Below are 19,049 nucleotides of genomic sequence, written 5' to 3' on the forward strand. Positions count from 1 at the left end.
TGGAGTTTAGAAGATTGAGAGGGGATCTCATCGAAACCTATAAAATTCTGTCAGGCCTGGACAGACTAGATGCTGGAAGGATGTTCCCGATGGTCGGGGAGTCCAGAACCAGGGGTCATAGTCTAAGGATAAGGGGTAGGACATTTAGGACTGAAATGAGGAGGAATTTCTTCACCCAGAGAGTGGTGAACCTGTGGAATTCTCTGCCACAGAGAGCGGTGGAGGCCAGTTCATTAAATATATTCAAGAAAGAGTTCGATATATTTCTTAAGGCTAAAGGGATCAAGGGATATGGGGAGAAGGCAGGGACAGGGTACTGAATTTGAATGATCAGCCATGATCTCATTGAATGGCGGAGCAGGCTCGAAGGGCCGAATGGCCTACTCCTGCTCCTATCTTCTATGTTTCTATGTTTCTTCCTGTTTGCCAACTAGTTCTCTATCCAAGTCAATACCTTGCCCCCAATCACATGTGCCCTAACTTTACATGCTAATCTCTTATGTAGGACCTTATCGAAAGCCTTCTGAAAGTCCAAATACACCACATCCACTGGTTCTCCCTTATCCACTGTGTGTGGAGCCGGAAGATGTAGGAGGGGTTCTAAATGAATTTTTTGCATCTGTTTTCACTATGGAGAAGGACGATGTAGACATAGAAATAGGGCGGGGGGACTGTGATATGCTCGAACATATTAACATCGAGAGGGAGGAGGTATTGACGGTTTTAGCTGGCCTAAAAATGGATAAATCCCCAGGCCCGGATGAAATGTATCCCAGGCTGCTGTGTGAGGCAAAGGAGGAGATTGCGGGGGCTCTAACACATATATTCAGGACCTCTCTGGCCACAGGGGATGTGCCAGAGGACTGGAGAACCGCTAATGTAGTACCATTATTCAAGAAGGGTAGTAGGGAAAAACCGGGGAACTACAGGCCAGTGAGCCTAACATCAGTGGTAGGAAAATTATTGGAAAAAATCCTGAGGGACAAAATTTGTCTCCACTTGGAGAGGCAAGGATTAATCAGGGATAGTCAACATGGCTTTGTCAAGGGAAGATCATGTCTGACTAATTTGATTGAATTTTTTGAGGGGGTGACTAGGTGTGTGGATGAGGGTAACGCAGTGGATGTGGTATACATGGATTTCAGTAAGACCTTCGATAAAGTCTCGCACAGGAGACTGGTCAAGAAGGTAAGAGCCCATGGAATCCAGGGTGCCTTGGCACATTGGATACAAAACTGGCTTAGTGGCAGAAGGCAGAGGGTGATGGTCGAAGGTTGTTTTTGTGACTGGAAGCCTGTGGCCAGTGGGGTACCACAGGGATCGGTGCTGGGTCCCTTGCTGTTTGTGGTCTACATTAATGACTTGGATATGAATGTAAAGGGTATGATCAGTAAGTTCGCGGATGATACAAAAATTGGTAGGGTGGTAAATAGCGAGGAGGGTAGCCTCAGTCTGCAGGACGATATAGATGGGTTGGTCAGATGGGCGGAACAGTGGCAAATGGAATTTAACCCAGAAAAGTGCGAGGTGATGCACTTTGGGGGGACTAACAAGGCAAAGGAATACACAATGAATGGAAAGACCCTAGGCAAGACGGAGGGTCAGAGGGATCTGGGTGTGCAAGTACACAGATCCCTGAAGGCGGCGGAACAGGTGGATAAGGTGGTAAAAAAGGCATATGGGATACTTGCCTTCATTAGCCGAGGCATTGAATATAAGAGCAAGGAGGTTATGATGGAGCTGTATAAAACACTGGTTAGGCCACAGCTGGAATACTGTGTGCAGTTCTGGTCGCCACACTACAGGAAGGATGTGATCGCGTTAGAGAGGGTGCAGAGGAGGTTCACCAGGATGTTACCAGGGCTGGAGCGCTTCGGCTATGAAGAGAGACTGGGCAGATTGGGTTTGTTTTCCTTGGAGCAGAGGAGGCTGAGGGGGGACATGATTGAGGTGTACAAAATTATGAGGGGCATAGATAGGATGGATGCTGAGGAGCTTTTTCCCTTAGTAGAGGGGTCAATAACTAGGGGGCATAGATTCAAGGTAAAGGGCGGGAGGTTTAGAGGGGATTTGAGAAAGAACTTTTTCACCCAGAGGGTGGTTGGAGTCTGGAACTCACTGCCTGAAAGGGTTGTGGAGGCAGAAACCCTCACAACATTTAAGAAGCATTTGGATGTGCACTTGAAATGCCATAGCATACAAGGCTACGGGCCAAATGCTGGAATATGGGATTAGATTAGGCAGGGCTTGATGGCCGGCGCGGACACGATGGGCCGAAGGGCCTCTATCCGTGCTGTATTACTCTATGACTCTATGACATCTATTTTACCGGATACATCCTCAAAAAATTCCAGTAGATTAGTCAAGCACGATTTACCTTTTATAAATCCATGTTGACTTTGTCCGATCCTGTCACTGTTATCCAAGTGCTCTGCTATTACATCTTTTATAATGGACTCTAGCATTTTCCCCACTACCGATGTCCGACTTACCGGTCTATGGCCTAGAAATTCGGTTGGTTGCGCCAGCGATTAGCGCCTAATGAGCCCGAGATTTGGGGCGTTACCCAATTTTCTGCCGGGCACAGTGATCCCAGCGCTTCCTGCCATATTGAGTAGCCTTTAAGCGCCGGCGCTAACTCTTTGTGCCCGCTCGCAGGCGCAGCCAGATCATGACATCATATCATTGTGCAACGCCTTTTTGGCGCCCTGGACCGAAAATTCAGTGGCGCCCCCCTCCGTTCCGCCTGGCGCTATTAGTGACAGTTGGATGGAACGTTACCAGGTCCTTCTCGGACTCGGGGGGCACTCTTTAAAGGGGACAGCGCTAGTATAAAAGCAGCAGCCATTTGGCCTGGCCATCCTGCTCGCTGCTGGAGAGAGTTGCAGACCTTCAGTTGCAGAGAGTTCTTCTCATTGAGCCAGAGGAGCCTTGGGACCTTCAGCCCTGTCCAGAACAGTTTGATCCTGAGAGATTACTGCGTCTTACTCGTCTGACAGAATAATAGAGCTGCTTTGGAGGGGAACGTCATCCTGGCTGAACAACTGGCAAGGGCACAGAGACGGAGGGAGAGAGGGCCGGGATTGGCCAGAAGGAGGAGGGCCAATGGATGTCGCCAAATCCGACCATACGCTGCCAGGGTTTTCAGGCAACAGGTCTCATACCTTACCATGTCGGAGGAGCAGTGTCTGCGAAGGCTCAGATTCGGTAAGGATGTTGTGACTGAGCTGTGCCACCTGCTTGCTGAAGATCTGCAGCCGCGGCTACGGTGCAGGACCTCTCTGTCGATGGCCGTCAAAGTCACTGTTGCCCTCAAATTTACGCCAGCGGCTCGTTTCAGGCAGCAACTGGGGACATCTCAAATATCTCACAATTTGCGGTGCATTGCTGCATCCGGCAAGTGACAGCTGCCCTCTATAGAAGGAGGCGCGAATTAATCACCTTCCCTGTGACCCTGGAGAAGCAGGGGGAGTGCTCGCAGGGCTTCGCGGCTATTGCGGACTTCTCCATGGTGCAGGGGGCCATTGATTGCACACACATGGCTTTGCGGGCGCCATTACAGAATCCTGAGGAGTTCCGCAACCGCAAGGGGTTCCACTCCCTTAATGTGCAGCTGGTCTGTGATCACCGGCAGATGATCATGGCGGTCAATGCACAATTCCCTGGCAGCAGCCATGACACGTTCATCCTGCAGCAGACCTCAGTGGCTGACCTTTTTGAGGCCCCGGCTCACCCACGAGGCTGGCTTCTTGGCGACAAGGGCTATCCTCTCTGCCCATGGCTCATGACCTGCTCCGTTTGCCCAGCACCCCGGCAGAAGAGCATTACAACAGCAGCCATCAGGCGACCAGGAACATTGTGGAGCACACAATTGGTGTGCTGAAGCAGCGTTTCCGCTGTCTAGACCATTCGGGGGGCGCCCTACAGTACTCGCCGGAGCATGTGGCGCGCATCGTCATTGCTGCATGCTCCACAACCTGGCCATTCGACGCACCCAGCCAATGCCAGCCGACCCTCAAAATCCAGCAGAGCAGGCGGACGAGGAGGAGGAGGAGGAGGAGCATGCGGACGAGGAGGATCAGGAGGAGGAGGAGGAGGAGGAAGATGGGAGGGCTCCAGAAACTGGAAGGGCCGTTCGTCAGAGGCTCATAAGGACTCGGTTCTAGGCCCCTCGGACGGAATGCTGGCTGTGATTGGAACAGCGCCCTTCGGCTCGCAGTAAGCCTATGAAGGCCACCATAATTGTAAATAGTCTACAGCTCCATTGTAAATAAAACATTTTCTTTATTTTCAAACAAGTGCTTCCTTCCAGCATGACAACGTAATGGTAACAGAAATCATAACTAACAAACTAACAGATAACTGTCTGGCAACCCGACGAGACTAACCAAAACATAACAAACAAACACAGCAGGTGTGGACGGCCTTAAATTCGAAAAAAGACACGTCTTAGCACCTCCCTCTACTGTTGACCCCTTGATGGAGACCGACTCCTCTTACGAGGTCGGCCCCTTCCCTCCCTGCAGCTCCTCCGTAATTGGACCCCAGTGGCTGCGTCAAGGCTGGGGGACGCCTGCTGAGTGTCTGGAAGCGCTGAGGCCCCTGAGGGACGGCCTGGACGACCTCTGGGCTTGGAGGGCCCGCAAGCTGGCTGCTCCAACTGGGCATGTCTGGAAGCAGTCTGCCGTGCAGGTGGTGGCAGCTGCACTGCTGACGTTCCAGAGTTGGCATCAGGAATGCTCACATGCAGAGAGAGGACACCTGCACCGTGGTCGGCCGACACACTGGCTCTCTGACGGGGCCGCACCGGATCATCCGCCACAATCGACTGCTCCACAGATTCATGGCCTGCTGTGGTGCTGCAAAGGCGTGGGGTGATCCTGCCTGATGCAGCTAGGGTGGCAGCAGTGAGTGTTCGCGTGGCCTCAATTTGTGTGTGGACGAGGCCAGCGAGTGACTGTGTGGCAGCAGTGAGGACCTGCGTGGCAGGTGCCAGTGCTTCGGAGAAGCCATGGACAGTCCTTTCCACTGCTTCGGACAAGGCCGGGACAGTCCTTTCCACTGCCTCAGACAAGCCCTGGACAGACCTTTCCATTGCTGCCCCGAAGCCCTGGACAGTCCCTTCCATTGCTGCCCCAAAGTCCAGCACACTCTTTGCCAGTGTGTCGATCGACTCAGGCATCCTCCCCACTGCAGCCATAAGCTCAGTGTGCCTGAGCCGGGCCTGGGCGCTCATTTCTGAAAGGCTACGCACGTCCTCTGCACTCTGTGCAGCAGTCATGGTGGCCTGCCTCGCCCTCCGGGGAGACGGCCCCCGAGCGTCCCTACCCCCCTCGCATTGCTGCAGGCCGCTGGTTCCTGCAACTGGCTCCTCATCAGAGCCCCCCCCCCCCCACTCCCCTCCAGGGAACTACTATCCCCAGTCTCCAGATGCGGTGGCTCCCCTGAGGCTGGCACGGATGGTCCGGCTTCCTCCTGCTCGTCACCTCCGGAGGCACTGGCACTGGCAGCTTGAGGGGCCGGCTCCCGAGCTGGTGATGCAGCATCTGAAAGCAGGGAGGTTGAAGAGTGGCTTTAGCAAAAGGACAGCTTGGCAGCAAGGGATGCAAGAGTGCGGCAATGTTATGACATGGGTCCACAGTGAGAAAGCATGCTGGCGGGGGAAACAAGTGGAAGGAGACAGCTGTAATAGTTGAGAACCTTACCATCGCTGTGGACAATGGGGTCGGCAGCTGCAGTGGTGACAGGACCACTCAGACGTCCTCCCACAATCTGGTGGACTCTCTCCTCGAGATCCGTCAGAGGCTGCAGTTGAGGACGACCTCCTCCGGTGCGAAGCTGGTCCTTGCGGTTTCTCGCCAGCTTGGCCTACAGGGGAAAGGACGGGAAGTGATGTTACACGATGCCCTGAGTTATCATCTCATGCCCCCCATGGTGGAACAGCCCTTACATGATGCCCTGAGTTATCATCTCATGCCCCCCATGGTGGAACAGCCCTTACATGATGCCCTGAGTTATGATCTCATGCCCCCCATGGTGGAACAGCCCTTACATGATGCCCTGAGTTATGATCTCATGCTCCCCATGGTGGAACAGCCCTTACATGATGCCCTGAGTTATGATCTCATGCTCCCCATGGTGGAACAGCCCTCACATGATGCCCTGAGTTATCATCTCATGCCCCCCATGGTGGAACAGCCCTCACATGATGCCCTGAGTCAAATGTGCATGTGTGTGACCAGAAAGGGCCATGGGTGCTTGCTGACAGATGGCCATTGGGGTATCGCGCACCCTGTAGCCATAAAGTCAGGTGCTAATGGAGGGATGCATAAGTTTACATAAACACCACTCACCCTCACGACCCGAGTGAGGTCGTTGAATTTCTTCCTGCCCTGCACAGGGCTCCTGGTCGCCATGCTGCTGGAGTTGACCCTCTGTGAAACATCCCTCCAAGCTCGTCGGTAGTCCTTTAGATTAGGCCTCCTGCCATTGTCGGAGTAGAGGACATCTCGCCGGCGCTCCACTGCGGCCACCAATTCCTCCAGAGACTCATTGGTGAAGCGTTCTGCTCTCTGCCTCACCCTCTCCATCTGCTCCAAGTTTTTTGTGCCAGAGAAGGGCCTGCGCCGATTTTCAGGCCTACAAGGCGCAGAGTGTGGATGCTGGAGCTCCCTGACCCACCCCTTTAAGAGCTAGCCGGCGCCTGGAAGTCTCGTGGTCATCGGTAATTGAGAGCACCTGCGCTGCGCCCGCCCCGATATTGGGTTGCGCCGGCATGTTAGCGCCTTAGGAGCGCCATGTAACGCCTGAACTCGCGCCTCAATCACCTTTGGGGCGCTGCAACCCAATATCGCGCGAGGTGGCGATAAGTTGCGTCTGGCTATAAAATTTGCGCTGCGCCAATTCTAACGCCCCAAGCGGGGCTATACCCAATTTCTAGGCCTATAATTCCCTGTTTTCCCTCTACCACCTTTTTTGAATGGTGAGGTAACATTAGCTACCCTCCAATCCATGGGAACTGTTCCAGAGTCTATAAAATTTTGCAAGATGACCAGCAATACAACTACTATTTCTCGGGCCACTTCCTTAAGTATCCTAGGATGTAGATTATCAGCCCCTTGGGATTTATCAGCCTTCAATCTCGCTTTACCAGAGGGAGCTTTACTCTGTATTTAACCTGTGCTGTACCTGCCCTGGGAGTGTTTGTTGGGACAGTGTAGAGGGAGCTTTACTCTGTATCTAACCCGTGCTGTACCTGCCCTGGGAGTGTTTGATGGGACAGTGTAGAGGGAGCTTTACTATGTATCTAACCCGTGCTGTACCTGTCCTGGGAGTGTTTGATGGGACAGTGTAGAGGGAGCTTTACTCTGTATCTAACCCGTGCTGTACCTGCCCTGGGAGTGTTTGATGGGACAGTGCAGAGGGAGTTTTACTCTGTATCTAACCCGTGCTGTATCTGTCCTGGGAGTGTTTGATGGGACAGTGTAGAGGGAGCTTTACTCTGTATTTAACCCGTGCTGTACCTGCCCTGGGAGTGTTTGATGGGACAGTGTAGAGGGAGCTTTACTCTGTATCTAACCCGTGCTGTACCTGCCCTGGGAGTGTTTGATGGGGCAGTGTAGGGGGAGATTTACTCTGTATCTCACCCGTGCTGTACCTGCCCGGGGAGTGTTTGATGGGACATTGTAGGGGGAGCTTTACTCTGTATCTAACCCGTGCTGTACCTGCCCTGGGAGTGTTTGATGGGACAGTGTAGAGGGAGCTTTACTCTGTATCTAACCCGTGCTGTACCTGCCCTGGGAGTGTTTGATGGGACAGTGTAGAGGGAGCTTTACTCTGTATCTAACCCGTGCTGTACCCGCCCCGGGAGTATTTGATGGGACATTGTAGAGGGAGCTTTACTCTGTATCTAACCCGTGCTATACCTGCCCTGGGAGTGTTTGATGGGACAGTGTAGAGGGAGCTTTACTCTTTATCTAACCCGTGCTGTACCTGCCTTGAGAGTGTTTGATGGGACAGTGTAGAGGGAGCTTTACTATGTATCTAACCCCGTGCTGTACCTGTCCCGGGACTGTTTGATGGGACAGTGTAGAGGGAGCTTTACTCTGTATCTAACCCATGCTGTACCTGCCCTGAGAGTGTTTGATGGGACAGTGCAGAGGGAGCTTTACTCTGTATCTAACCCGTGCTGTACCTGCCCTGGGAGTGTTTGATGGGACAGTGTAGAGGGAGCTTTACCCTGTATCTGACCCCGTGCTGTACCTGCCCTGAGAGTGTTTGATGGGACAGTGCAGAGGGAGTTTTACTCTGTATCTAACCCGTGCTGTATCTGTCCTGGGAGTGTTTGATGGGACAGTGTAGAGGGAGCTTTACTCTGTATCTAACCTGTGCTGTACCTGCCCTGGGAGTGTTTGATGGGACAGTGTAGAGGGAGCTTTACCCTGTATCTGACCCCGTGCTGTACCTGCCCTGAGAGTGTTTGATGGGACAGTGCAGAGGGAGCTTTACTCTGTATCTAACCTGTGCTGTACCTGCCCTGGGAGTGTTTGATGGGACAGTGTAGAGGGAGCTTTACTCTGTATCTAACCCGTGCTGTACCTGCCCTGGGAGTGTTTGATGGGACAGTGTAGAGGGAGCTTTACTCTGTATCTAACCCGTGCTGTACCTGCCCTGGGAGTGTTTGATGGGACAGTGTAGAGGGAGCTTTACTCTGTATCTAACCCGTGCTGTACCTGCCCTGGGAGTGTTTGATGGGACAGTGTAGAGGGAGCTTTACTCTGTATCTAACCCGTGCTGTACTTGCGCTGGGAGTGTTTGATGGGACAGTGTAGAGGGAGCTTTACTCTGTATCTAACCCGTGCTGTACCTGCCCTGGGAGTGTTTGATGGGACAGTGTAGAGGGAGCTTTACTCTGTATCTAACCCGTGCTGTACCTGCCCTGGGAGTGTTTGATGGGACAGTGTAGAGGGAGCTTTACTCTGTATCTAACCCGTGCTGTACCTGCCCTGGGAGTGTTTGATGGGACAGTGTAGAGGGAGCTTTACTCTGAATCTAACCCGTGCTGTACCTGCCCTGGGAGTGTTTGATGGGACAGTATAGAGGGAGCTTTACTCTGTATCTAACCCGTGCTGTACTTGCCCTGGGAGTGTTTGATGGGACAGTGTAGAGGGAGCTTTACTCTGTATCTAACCCGTGCTGTACCTGTCCTGGGAGTGTTTGATGGGACAGTGTAGAGGGAGCTTTACTCTGTATCTAACACGTGCTGTACCTGCCCTGGGAGTGTTTGATGGGACAGTGTAGAGGGAGCTTTACTCTGTATCTAACCCGTGCTGTACCCGCCCCGGGAGTGTTTGATGGGACATTGTAGAGGGAGCTTTACTCTGTATCTAACCCGTGCTGTACCTGCCCTGGGAGTTTTTGATGGGACAGTGTAGAGGGAGCTTTACTCTGTATCTAACCCGTGCTGTACCTGCCCTGGGAGTGTTTGATGGGACAGTGTAGAGGGAGCTTTACTCTGCATCTAACAAATGAGACACGATTGCGGAGTCTTGCTGTCCTCTCTCAACCAGTGCGACTCAGTGTCGTTCCAGACACATCAGCTATTCACCGTCCATTTCCAGCCTTCTTGAAAACCTCACTACAGCCACATTCAAGATCTCGGAACAGAACGTAGAGCAACAAACACGCTCCGGGGATGCTGCTCCCTGCTGGTGAAGGATTCAAATTCCATGGGGACACGTGTTAGAATGGAGCAAATAAGATGGGAAGGCAAGGGGGGCAATCTGCGTCACTGAAAGTGGGGATAAGACCTGTGGAACCAGCAGGTAAATGCACTGAAGTACAAAAGGAGGTGGAGAGACCCTGAGTGGGACTGAGGTGCATTCTGATTGGTCAACAGCTCCATTATCGTTGTATCACGCAACTACCAGATGGCAGAAGCAGAATTCGGTGACCTTGGTCTTATTTTGTCTCGCAATTCCTATCTTCCTATGAACTAATTGAATGGCAGAACAGGCTCGAGGGGCTGAGTGGCCTCCTCCTGTTCCTATATTGCTGTGTGCAAATTGGCTGCTGCGTTTAAGAACATAAGAACATAAAAATAGGAGCAGGAGTAGGCCATTCGGCCCTTCGAGCCTGCTCTGCCATTCAATGAGATCATGGCTGATCTTCTGCCTGAACTCCATTCACCGGCCCTATCGCCATATCCCTTGATGCCCTTACTAGTCAGAAATCTATCGACTTCTGTTTTGAATATACCCAATGACGGAGCCTCCACAGCCCTCTGGGGTAGAGAATTCCAAAGATTCACCACCCTCTGTGTGAAGAAATTTCTTCTAATCTCAGTCCTGAATGGCCTACCCTTTATCCTGAGGCTGTGGCCCCTGGTTCTAGACTCCCCAGCCAAGGGAAACATTCTCCCAGCATCCACCCTATCAAGCCCTGTAATAATTTTGTATGCTTCAATGAGATCCCCTCTCATTCTTCTGAATTCAAGAGAATACAGGACTAGTTTACTCAATCTCTTCTCATACGACAGTCCCGCCATCCCAGGAATCAATCTCGTGAAGCTTCGTTGCACTCCCTCTATGGCAGTACTCCAGGTGTGGTCTCACCAAGGCCCTATATAATTGGAGTAAGACTTCTTTACTCCTGTACTCAAATCCTCTTGTAATGAAGACCAGCATACTATTTGCCTTCCTAATGACTTGCTGCACCTGCACATTCACTTTCAGTGACTCATGTACAAGGACACCCAGATCCCTTTGAGTATCTGCATTCCCCAATCTTTCATCATTTAGGAAATACTCTGCCTTTCTGTTTTTTCTACCAAAGTGGATATCTTCACATTTATCCACATTATATTCCATCTGCCATGTTCTCGCCCACTCACTGAGCCTGTCGAGATCCCCTTGAAGCCTTTTCACATCCTCTTCACAACTGACACTACCACCTAACTTTGTATCATCAGCAAATTTGGAAATGTTACATTTAGTCCCCTCATCCAAATCATTGATATAGATTGTGAATAGCTGGGGCCCAAACACCAATCCTTGCGGTACCCCACTAGTCACAGCCTGCCATCCTGAAAAAGACCTGTTTATCCCTACTCTTTGTTTTCTGTCTGTTAGCCAATTCTCAATCCATGCTAGTGTATTACCCCCAATTCCATGTGCCCTAATTTTGTTCACCAACTTCTTGTGTGGGACCTTATCGAAGGCCTTCTGAAAATCCAGATACACCACATCTACCGGTTCCCCTTTGTCTACTCCACTAGTTACATCCTCAAAGAACTCCAATAGGTTTGTCAAACAGGATTTCCCTTTCATAAATCCATGTTAACTCTGCCCAATCTTACTATTAGTTTCTAAGTGCCCAGTTATTGCATCCTTTATAATAGATTCCAGCATTTTCCCAACTACTGATGTGAGGCTAACCGATCTGTAGTTCCCCGTTTTCTCTCTCCCTCCTTTCTTAAATAGCGGGGTTACATTTGCTATCCTCCAATCTGCAGGAATTGTTCCAGAATCTATAGAATTTTGGAAGATGACAACCAATGCGCCCACTATCCCAATGGCCACTTCTTTCAAAACCCTAGGATGTAGGTCATCCGGTCCTTGGGATTTATCGACTTTTAGTCCAATTAATTTTGCTAGTACTGTTTTTTACTAATAATAATTTCTTTAAGTTCCTCATTCTCGTCACACCTTTGGTTTTCTCCTATTTCTGGGAGTTTTTTGTGTCTTCCTCCGTGAAGACAGAAACAAAGGGGATGATTTTAACTCAGGTGTGGGATGGTGTCGTGTTATCCGAATTTCGTGTTTCCCACACGAATCTAAATGGATGTGGGAGATTGATGCAATTTTAACTGAATTGGCCAATTGATTTCCAACGTGTGGGAAGCCTTTGCAAATGGGTTTTTCATGACTGAACGTCCCCTCCGATGGCGTCATCATTGCTGCTGCATTTAAGGTCCACAGCAAGCCTTGCTTCTTCTGCAGACTGCCAAGCTTCTTGACTGCAGTGTGAGGGAGCTGCAGCAAATATGACAAGCGGGAGGGCCAGATCAGCTCCTCGCTTTGACGAGGCAGCACTGCAGGCATTAGTCGATGGGGCTAGGGCCAACAGGGAGGTGCTGTTCCCTTCATCAGGGAGGAAGAGGCCTCCCACTCAGACCAAGGCAGTGTGGATGCAGGTGGCTGAGGAGGTCAACTCCTTGGGAGTCACCCGCAGAACCTGGATACAGTGCAGGAAAAAATTTCATGACCTTCAGCGCACTGGAAAAGTGAGTATGAATTTCCCATCACCCTCAATCTGATCCCCATTGCCTTTCCTCACCAGCACTCAGTTTTAGCAATCTCTTCCTCCACATCCCACTTGACACTGACATCCATGCACCCTTACCCATTCCCTCTCTCTCTATGCTCACATTCACATAACTATTCAACCATGCAGCCCTCACACTCCCTATCACTCTGATGCTTTGAACACAACTGACAACACACAGGGAGGGCCCTTGGTCTTGCAACCTCACTCCATCTTTGTCTCCTTCTAAGTATCTATACTATGCAATCTCTACACTCACTCCTTCATTCTCACTCAACCTCCACTTGTCTCCCTCATTGCAGGAAAAGAGAGCTCACAACAAAAGAGAGCTAGCCAGGACAGGAGAAGGGACAGCCTCAATAGCCCACCCCTGGGAGGAGGCCGTCCTGGAAATTATGGGAATAGAGGATGATTCACACGTGGGGGGACGGACAGACGGGTTAACACAGCAAGCTGGTGACAGAAAAGTTTCCCATCTCTCTCTTTGACATTGCATGAGTCACTGATAATGATTGTGAAGCTGTAACGGATGGACTTATGAGCATCTGCCAAAAGCTATGTGCATGTAGCCTTTGCATCACATCTCTGACTCTTTCCTTTACTCCCCCACAGGACCATCACAAGCATCCGTCCTCCCTAGCCAGGAAGAAGAGGCTGAGCAGCCAGACTCCTCAGAGGAAGCTGCAACCTCTGAGGGCGCAGCGTCAGCAGAATTCAGCGCACCCAGCACCAGCGCAGACACTCACACCTCGGTGGGACTTTCAGGACATATTGTAGTGTTGTCACCTGGTGTATCACAGCTCACAAGTGAGCATCAGCAGATTGTGGAGACAGGGACAGCAGTGGAGAGTCCTAGTCGGAGGGCGCAGGACTCTGCCAGCTCGGCTCAGCAGTATGTCGACCCTCTGCCTCTGGGTCCATCCATAAGATCAGAGGTGATGGAACTCCAGGCACAGATGCAGGAGTCTCTGGCAGGTTTTGTCTCTAGGGTCGCTGCGAGTGTGGAGCGAATGGAAGAGTCCATAGCGAACATGAGCAGAGCCTTTGTGGAGTCATTGGCGCATGAACGCATCACCACGGAAAGGATGGCTACATCCATGGAAAGGATTGCTACCTCCATGGTAAGGCTGGCTACCATAGAGGAGAGGATGGCTACGGCCATGGAGGAGCTTAGGGTATGGAAAACATGGTCATTGTTCAGAATAGAATGACATCTCTTGAGGAGCGATGGGCATCTATTGAACAGAGAAACCAGACCTTCATGGAAGTCCTACTGAGTAGGACTGCCATTGCAGATACGGGTCCCCATGGCCCCCCTGATGTGCAGCAAGGTGCTCTCCAGCCACTTCCAGGTGCTGGCCCCTTCTGGCCTGTGCAGCTTCAGGTGGGTGAGCAGCAGCCTGGCGCTCCTGCTGCTGGTGCTGCTGTTGTTCCTGGTTCTGCTGGTGCCGCGGCTGGTGCTCGAGCTCCTCTAACGCCCAGATGCGAAGGAAATAAATGGCTCCCATGCTTCAGGTATATGCCTCCGTTGAGGAAGCGCTAAGTGAAGGTGGCGAGAGGGGTTTCCCTGGAGGTCACACTGGAGATAGGTGTCAGGCTCCAACCTTCCACAGGTGTGGTTAAGCCTTGTAAAAGTTGCCCCAGACCTGAGACCACTAAGTCCTGCCACCTGCAAATCATGGCTGATCAATCTCCTCTTTAATGGTTGACCTGCAGTTGATAGTCAGCAATCCAATCGTGCTCCCGCCAGGTTTCACCATCGTGTTTCCCACCAGGCGTGTTTCATGTGGGAAAAGGGTTAAATTCGCAAGGGCCTTTCAAAATAGGATTATAGAGGCCATTTAGTGGTTGTTAAGGGCGTTAACGACCAGTCCCACCTGTTGGATGCGGGACGGAGTCGGGACCATCAGACACGACTGAGTTAAAATTGCTCGGAGTCGGGAACCAGGCCGGGGGGGGGGGGTCCCGCCCGCCAGTTTTTGCAATTTTAACCCCCCGCACGCCTCCAAGCCCGCCTCCACGGCGCAATGAAAATCGAGCCCAAAGTATTTATTTAATTTCTCTGCCATTTCCTCATTCCCCATTATAAATTGTCCCGCCTCTGACTGTAAAGGACGTACATTTACCTTCACCAGTCTTTTCCTTTTCACATACCTATAGAAGCTTTTACAATCCGTTTTTATATTTTTCGCTAGTTTGTGCTCATATTCCATTTTCCCTTTCTTTATCAATTTCTTGGTCCCCCTTTGCTGATTTCTAAAAAGATCCCAATCCTCAGGCTGACCGCTTTTTCTGGCAACGTTATAAGCTTCCTCCTTTGACTTAATACTAGCTTTAATTTCTTTTGTTAGCCATGGTTGGATCACTTTTCCTTTTAGGTTTTTATGCCCTAGAGGAATATATGTTTGTTGCAAATTATGCATTATTTCCTTGAATGTTAGCCATTGTATGTCCACCTTCATATCTTTTAGTGCAGTCTCCCAATCTACCATGGCCAACTTGTCCCTCATACCCTTGTAGTTTCCTCTGTTTAGATTGAAGACCTTAGTTTCAGATTGGACTACATCACTCTCAAACTTAATATAAAATTCAATCATATTATAGTCACTTGTCCCTAAAGGCCCCTTTACCACAAGATTATTGATTAGCCCTTTCTCATTACACAGTACCAGATCCAGAATAGCCTGTTCCCTGGTTGGTTCCTCCACATACTGATCCAGGAAACCATCTCGCATGCATTCCAAGAATTCGTCCTCCACACCATTAGTGGTAATTTGATTTGCCCAGTCAATACGTAGATTAAAGTCCCCATGATTACCGTATTGCCCTTGTTAGATGCACTTCTAATTTCTTGATTGATACCATGCCCTACATTACCACTACTGTTTGGTGGCCTTTACACAACTCCCACCAATGTTTTCCGCCCTTTGCTGTTTCTTAGCTCCACCCAGACTGATTCCAGTTCTATATCATGATCTGCCGAGCCAAGATCTTTTATCTCTACCGTACCGATCTCATCCCTAACTAACAGCGCTACGCCACCTCCTTTTCCTTTTTGTCTGTCCTTCCTAAATGTTGAGTACCCTGGAACATTCAGTTCCCAGCTTTGGTTACCCTGCAACCATGTCTCTGTAATGGCAATTACATCATACCCATTTACTTCTATTAGTGCCATTAATTCCTCCACCTTGTTGCGAATGCTACGTGCATTTAGATAAAGTGTCTTCAACTTTGCCTGTTTAATATTTTTCTGCACTTTGACCCTCTTTACTGTTGGCCTTTGTTTCTGCTCCCTACTAGTTTTGCTGACTACTTTTCTAACTTGCACTTCCAGCTTCGTTTCTCTCCGTTCTGGGCCCACACTTAGGTTTGTCTACATAACAACAGTTATTGCACATCGCAAGTAATTCATTGGCTGTAACCAACGACAGCAACTTGCATTTATATAGCACCTTTAACTTAGCAAAACGTCCCCCGAGCAACGTTCCCGTTACGTGCACGGCGGTGCGGCGGTCTGGAGCTCCCACACCGGCCATTCATCGGCTTTTCAATGGGAATAACCCCGCATGCGCGAAGATTTGAATGGGCCACGCGGCCAGTTAAAGGGCCCGCACACAAAAAAAATTACAGGAAAAATTGGTCCCAAGTCAATTTCACAGGAGCGTTATCAGACAAAATGTGAGGGGGGCGGGGGGGGGGCGCGAGGCAATGGAGGGATTTGCAAACAAGGGTGAGAATGAAATCAGGAGCCAATGCTGTTCAGCGAGTTCATAGAAACATAGAAGATAGGAGCAGGAGTAGGCCATTCGGCCCCTCGAGCCTGTTCCGCCATTTAATGAGATCATGGCTGATCATCCAAATTCAGTACCCTGTCCCTGCTTTCTCCCCATATCCCTTGATCCCTTTAGCCTTAAGAAATATATCCAACTCCTTCTTGAATATATTTAATGAATTGGCCTCTACTGCCTTCTGTGGTAGAGAATTCCACAGGTTCACCACTCTCTGGGTGAAGAAATTCCTCCTCATCTCTGTCCTAAATGGCTTACCCCTTATCCTTAGATTGTGACCCCTGGTTCTGGACTCCCCCGCCATCGGGAACATCATGGGGTGATTCAGGGGGGTGATGGGTGAACGGGACTTGGTGCGAGTTAGGACACGGGGCAGCCGAGTGCTCGCTGACCTACATTGGCTCCCGGTCCAGCAACGCCTCGATTTCAAAATTATCATCCTTGTTTTCAGATCCCTCCATGGCCTCGCCCCCTCCCTTATCTCTGTAATCTCCTCCAGCCCCACAACCCCCCCTTGAAATATCTGCACTCTAATTCTGCCCTCTTGAGCATCCCCGATTTTAATCGCTCCACCATTGGCGGCCATACCTTCAGCTGCCTGGGCCCTAAGAACTAAAATTCTCTCCCTCAACCTGGCCGCCTCTCTACCTCACTCTTTCCTCCTTTAAGACGCTCCTTAAAACCTACCTCTTTGACCAAGCACATGTCCTAATATGTCCTTATGTGGCTCAGTGTCATGTTTTGTTTGTGAAGGGACTTGGGACATTTTATTACGTTAAAGGCACTATATAAATGCAAGTTGTTGTTGTTACTGTTGTTGTTGTATCTTTCTTGTCCTGAATCCTTGTGCTCTTTCCTCTTTGTGCCAGCTACGAAGACTGCGTGGGACACAGAGCGCCGGAACTTTACCTCCCTGAGGAAGACCCTCCACCGTATTCCCTGACTGACCCATGGCAGAGGAGCGATCCCCCTCCCCTGACCCCCTCCGAGGAGGAAGTCACCCCCCGGAGGACGGAGGCTCCCGCGAGTGGTCTGACCGCACCCCCCGAATCCCAGCAGATAGTCTCGTCCATCTCCTCGTCCTCGCTGCCCCTGGACCAGGCCCCCCCGTATGAGCACGCGGTCTTTAGTGGGCGGGACGTGGCCCTCCCCATGATCCCGCTCGGCGGGCTGAAGGACACGCCCGAGGATTGCCGGCCCTTCTCCCGCACGATCGTGTAGAAGCCGGTCTACTCGCGTACTGGGAAAAAAGAAGCCACAAGGGTAGCGCATTGCACGCCACCACCCCCCCCCACACGACACCCCTCACCCTCCCCCCCGCCCCCACCCCTCCACCGGCACAGCAGAGCGTGAAGGAAGCTCGCCCGGCTTGTGATCGGAGGACCGGGGAACCGGGAACGTGCGTCGCTTTTAGCCAAGGGAGACACACACAGTGCGGCACATGAATTGCACACTGTTCCTGGAAGTATTTTAAAACCCTTCAAACAAGGAAATGGAGCCGGCACGAACTGGGGCGCTGCTCGAACGCTACGAGTTGCCGAGATAAACCATCTGCCGAGGGTCGGCCCTGGCTCAGTGGGCAGCACTCGTGCCTCGAGTCAGAGGCTGTGAGTTCAAGTCCCACACTTGAGACTTGGGTACAAAAATACTCGGCTGGCATTCCCCAGTGCAGTACCGAGGGAGTGCTGCACTGTCGGAGGTGCCGTCTTTCAGATCTGACGTTAAACCGAGGCCCCGCCTGCGCTCTCAGGTGGACGTAAAACGTCCCACAACCACCATTTGAAGGGGAGTTCTGCCCGGCGTCCTGGAGCCAATATTTATCCCTCAAACCAACATCACTAAAATCAGATGATCTGGTCACTGTCACATTGCTGTTTGTGGGAGCTTGCTGTGCGCCAATTGGCTGTCGCGATTCCTACATTACAACAACGACTAAACTTCAAAAAATACTTCATTGGCTGTAAAGGGCTTTGGGACACCCTGAGGTCGTGAAAGGCGCTATAGAAATGCAAGTCTTTCTTTTAATGACACGTTTGTTACTCTCCCGTCTCACGTTAATGTTTTTGTGACCGCTCTTCTTATTTCCTCCTTGTGAAGTCCCTAGTGTCGCAGAAAAGGGGAGTTATAATCCACTGTTTGTACCTTGCATTGTAATATGTGCTGTACATAGGACAGAATAAAACACAATTTGTGCACACTACATTTGTTTACGTTCTTTCTAACCATTGTCAACCTAAAAAAATTGGGGAGACCAAACGCAGATTGGGTGACCGCTTTGCGGAACACCTCCGTTCAGTCCGTCAGGGTGACCCTGAGCTTCCGGTCGCCTGTTATTTTAATTCTCCGCTCCATTCCCACTCGGACCTCACCGTCCTTGGCCTCTTGTATTGTTCCACGGAAGCTCAACGTAAACTCGAGGAACAGCACCTCATCTTCCGATTAGGCACTTTACAGCCTTCCGGACTCAATATCGAGTTCAACAATTTCAGATCATAACCTCGGCCCCTATTTCATTTTTTCTTGTAATTTTTCAACTCCTTTCCCCCCCCCCCCCACTTTCCTTTTGTTTCTCTCTCACACCTGGCAGCTATCTCTTGCCCTGCCAGTACACTTTACACCTAATCTCAGCCTATTACCATCTCGTCTAGCTTCTAATACCTTTTATTGTCTCTTTTACTTCTTTTGTTTCTTTTATTCTTTTGTCCGATCGCAGCCCTGCCTCCGATCTATCTTCTTTTCTTTCCAGTTTTGAAGAAGGGTTCGACCCGAAACGTCAACTCAAATTTCTCTCCGTGGATGTTGCCTGACCTGCTGAGTTTTTCCAGCATTTTCTGTTGTTATTTTTTTTTAAATAATTCTGGGAGCAAATTTTATTTCTTCGGTTCTTGTCACCTCCTCCTCCTGCTCTGCAGGATTTTCATTGGGCCGTGGAGGCGG

The 19,049-nt window shown here is 50.6% G+C and overlaps 1 protein-coding gene across 2 annotated transcripts in view; it reads left to right on the plus strand.

Annotated features, from left to right (window-relative positions):
* The window catches only part of bean1 (brain expressed, associated with NEDD4, 1), a 145,518-nt gene extending 127,206 nt beyond the window's left edge, over window positions 1-18,312 (plus strand). Inside the window, exons 6-7 of one of the 2 annotated variants that reach the window (XM_085991851.1) lie at window positions 15,659-15,691; window positions 16,982-18,312. In XM_085991851.1, the coding sequence (XP_085847977.1) occupies window positions 15,659-15,691; window positions 16,982-17,333 (385 nt within the window). In that variant the 3' untranslated portion in view covers window positions 17,334-18,312. The remainder of the gene's footprint in view (window positions 1-15,658; window positions 15,692-16,981) is intronic. The other variant, XM_085991852.1, reaches the window with a different exon arrangement.
* The last annotated feature ends 737 nt before the right edge of the window (window positions 18,313-19,049 follow it).

This window comes from Somniosus microcephalus, chromosome 6 (assembly GCF_052327205.1).
Source record: "Somniosus microcephalus isolate GS21.2 chromosome 6, FLI_Smic_1.0, whole genome shotgun sequence".
NCBI classification, from domain to species: domain Eukaryota; kingdom Metazoa; phylum Chordata; class Chondrichthyes; order Squaliformes; family Somniosidae; genus Somniosus; species Somniosus microcephalus.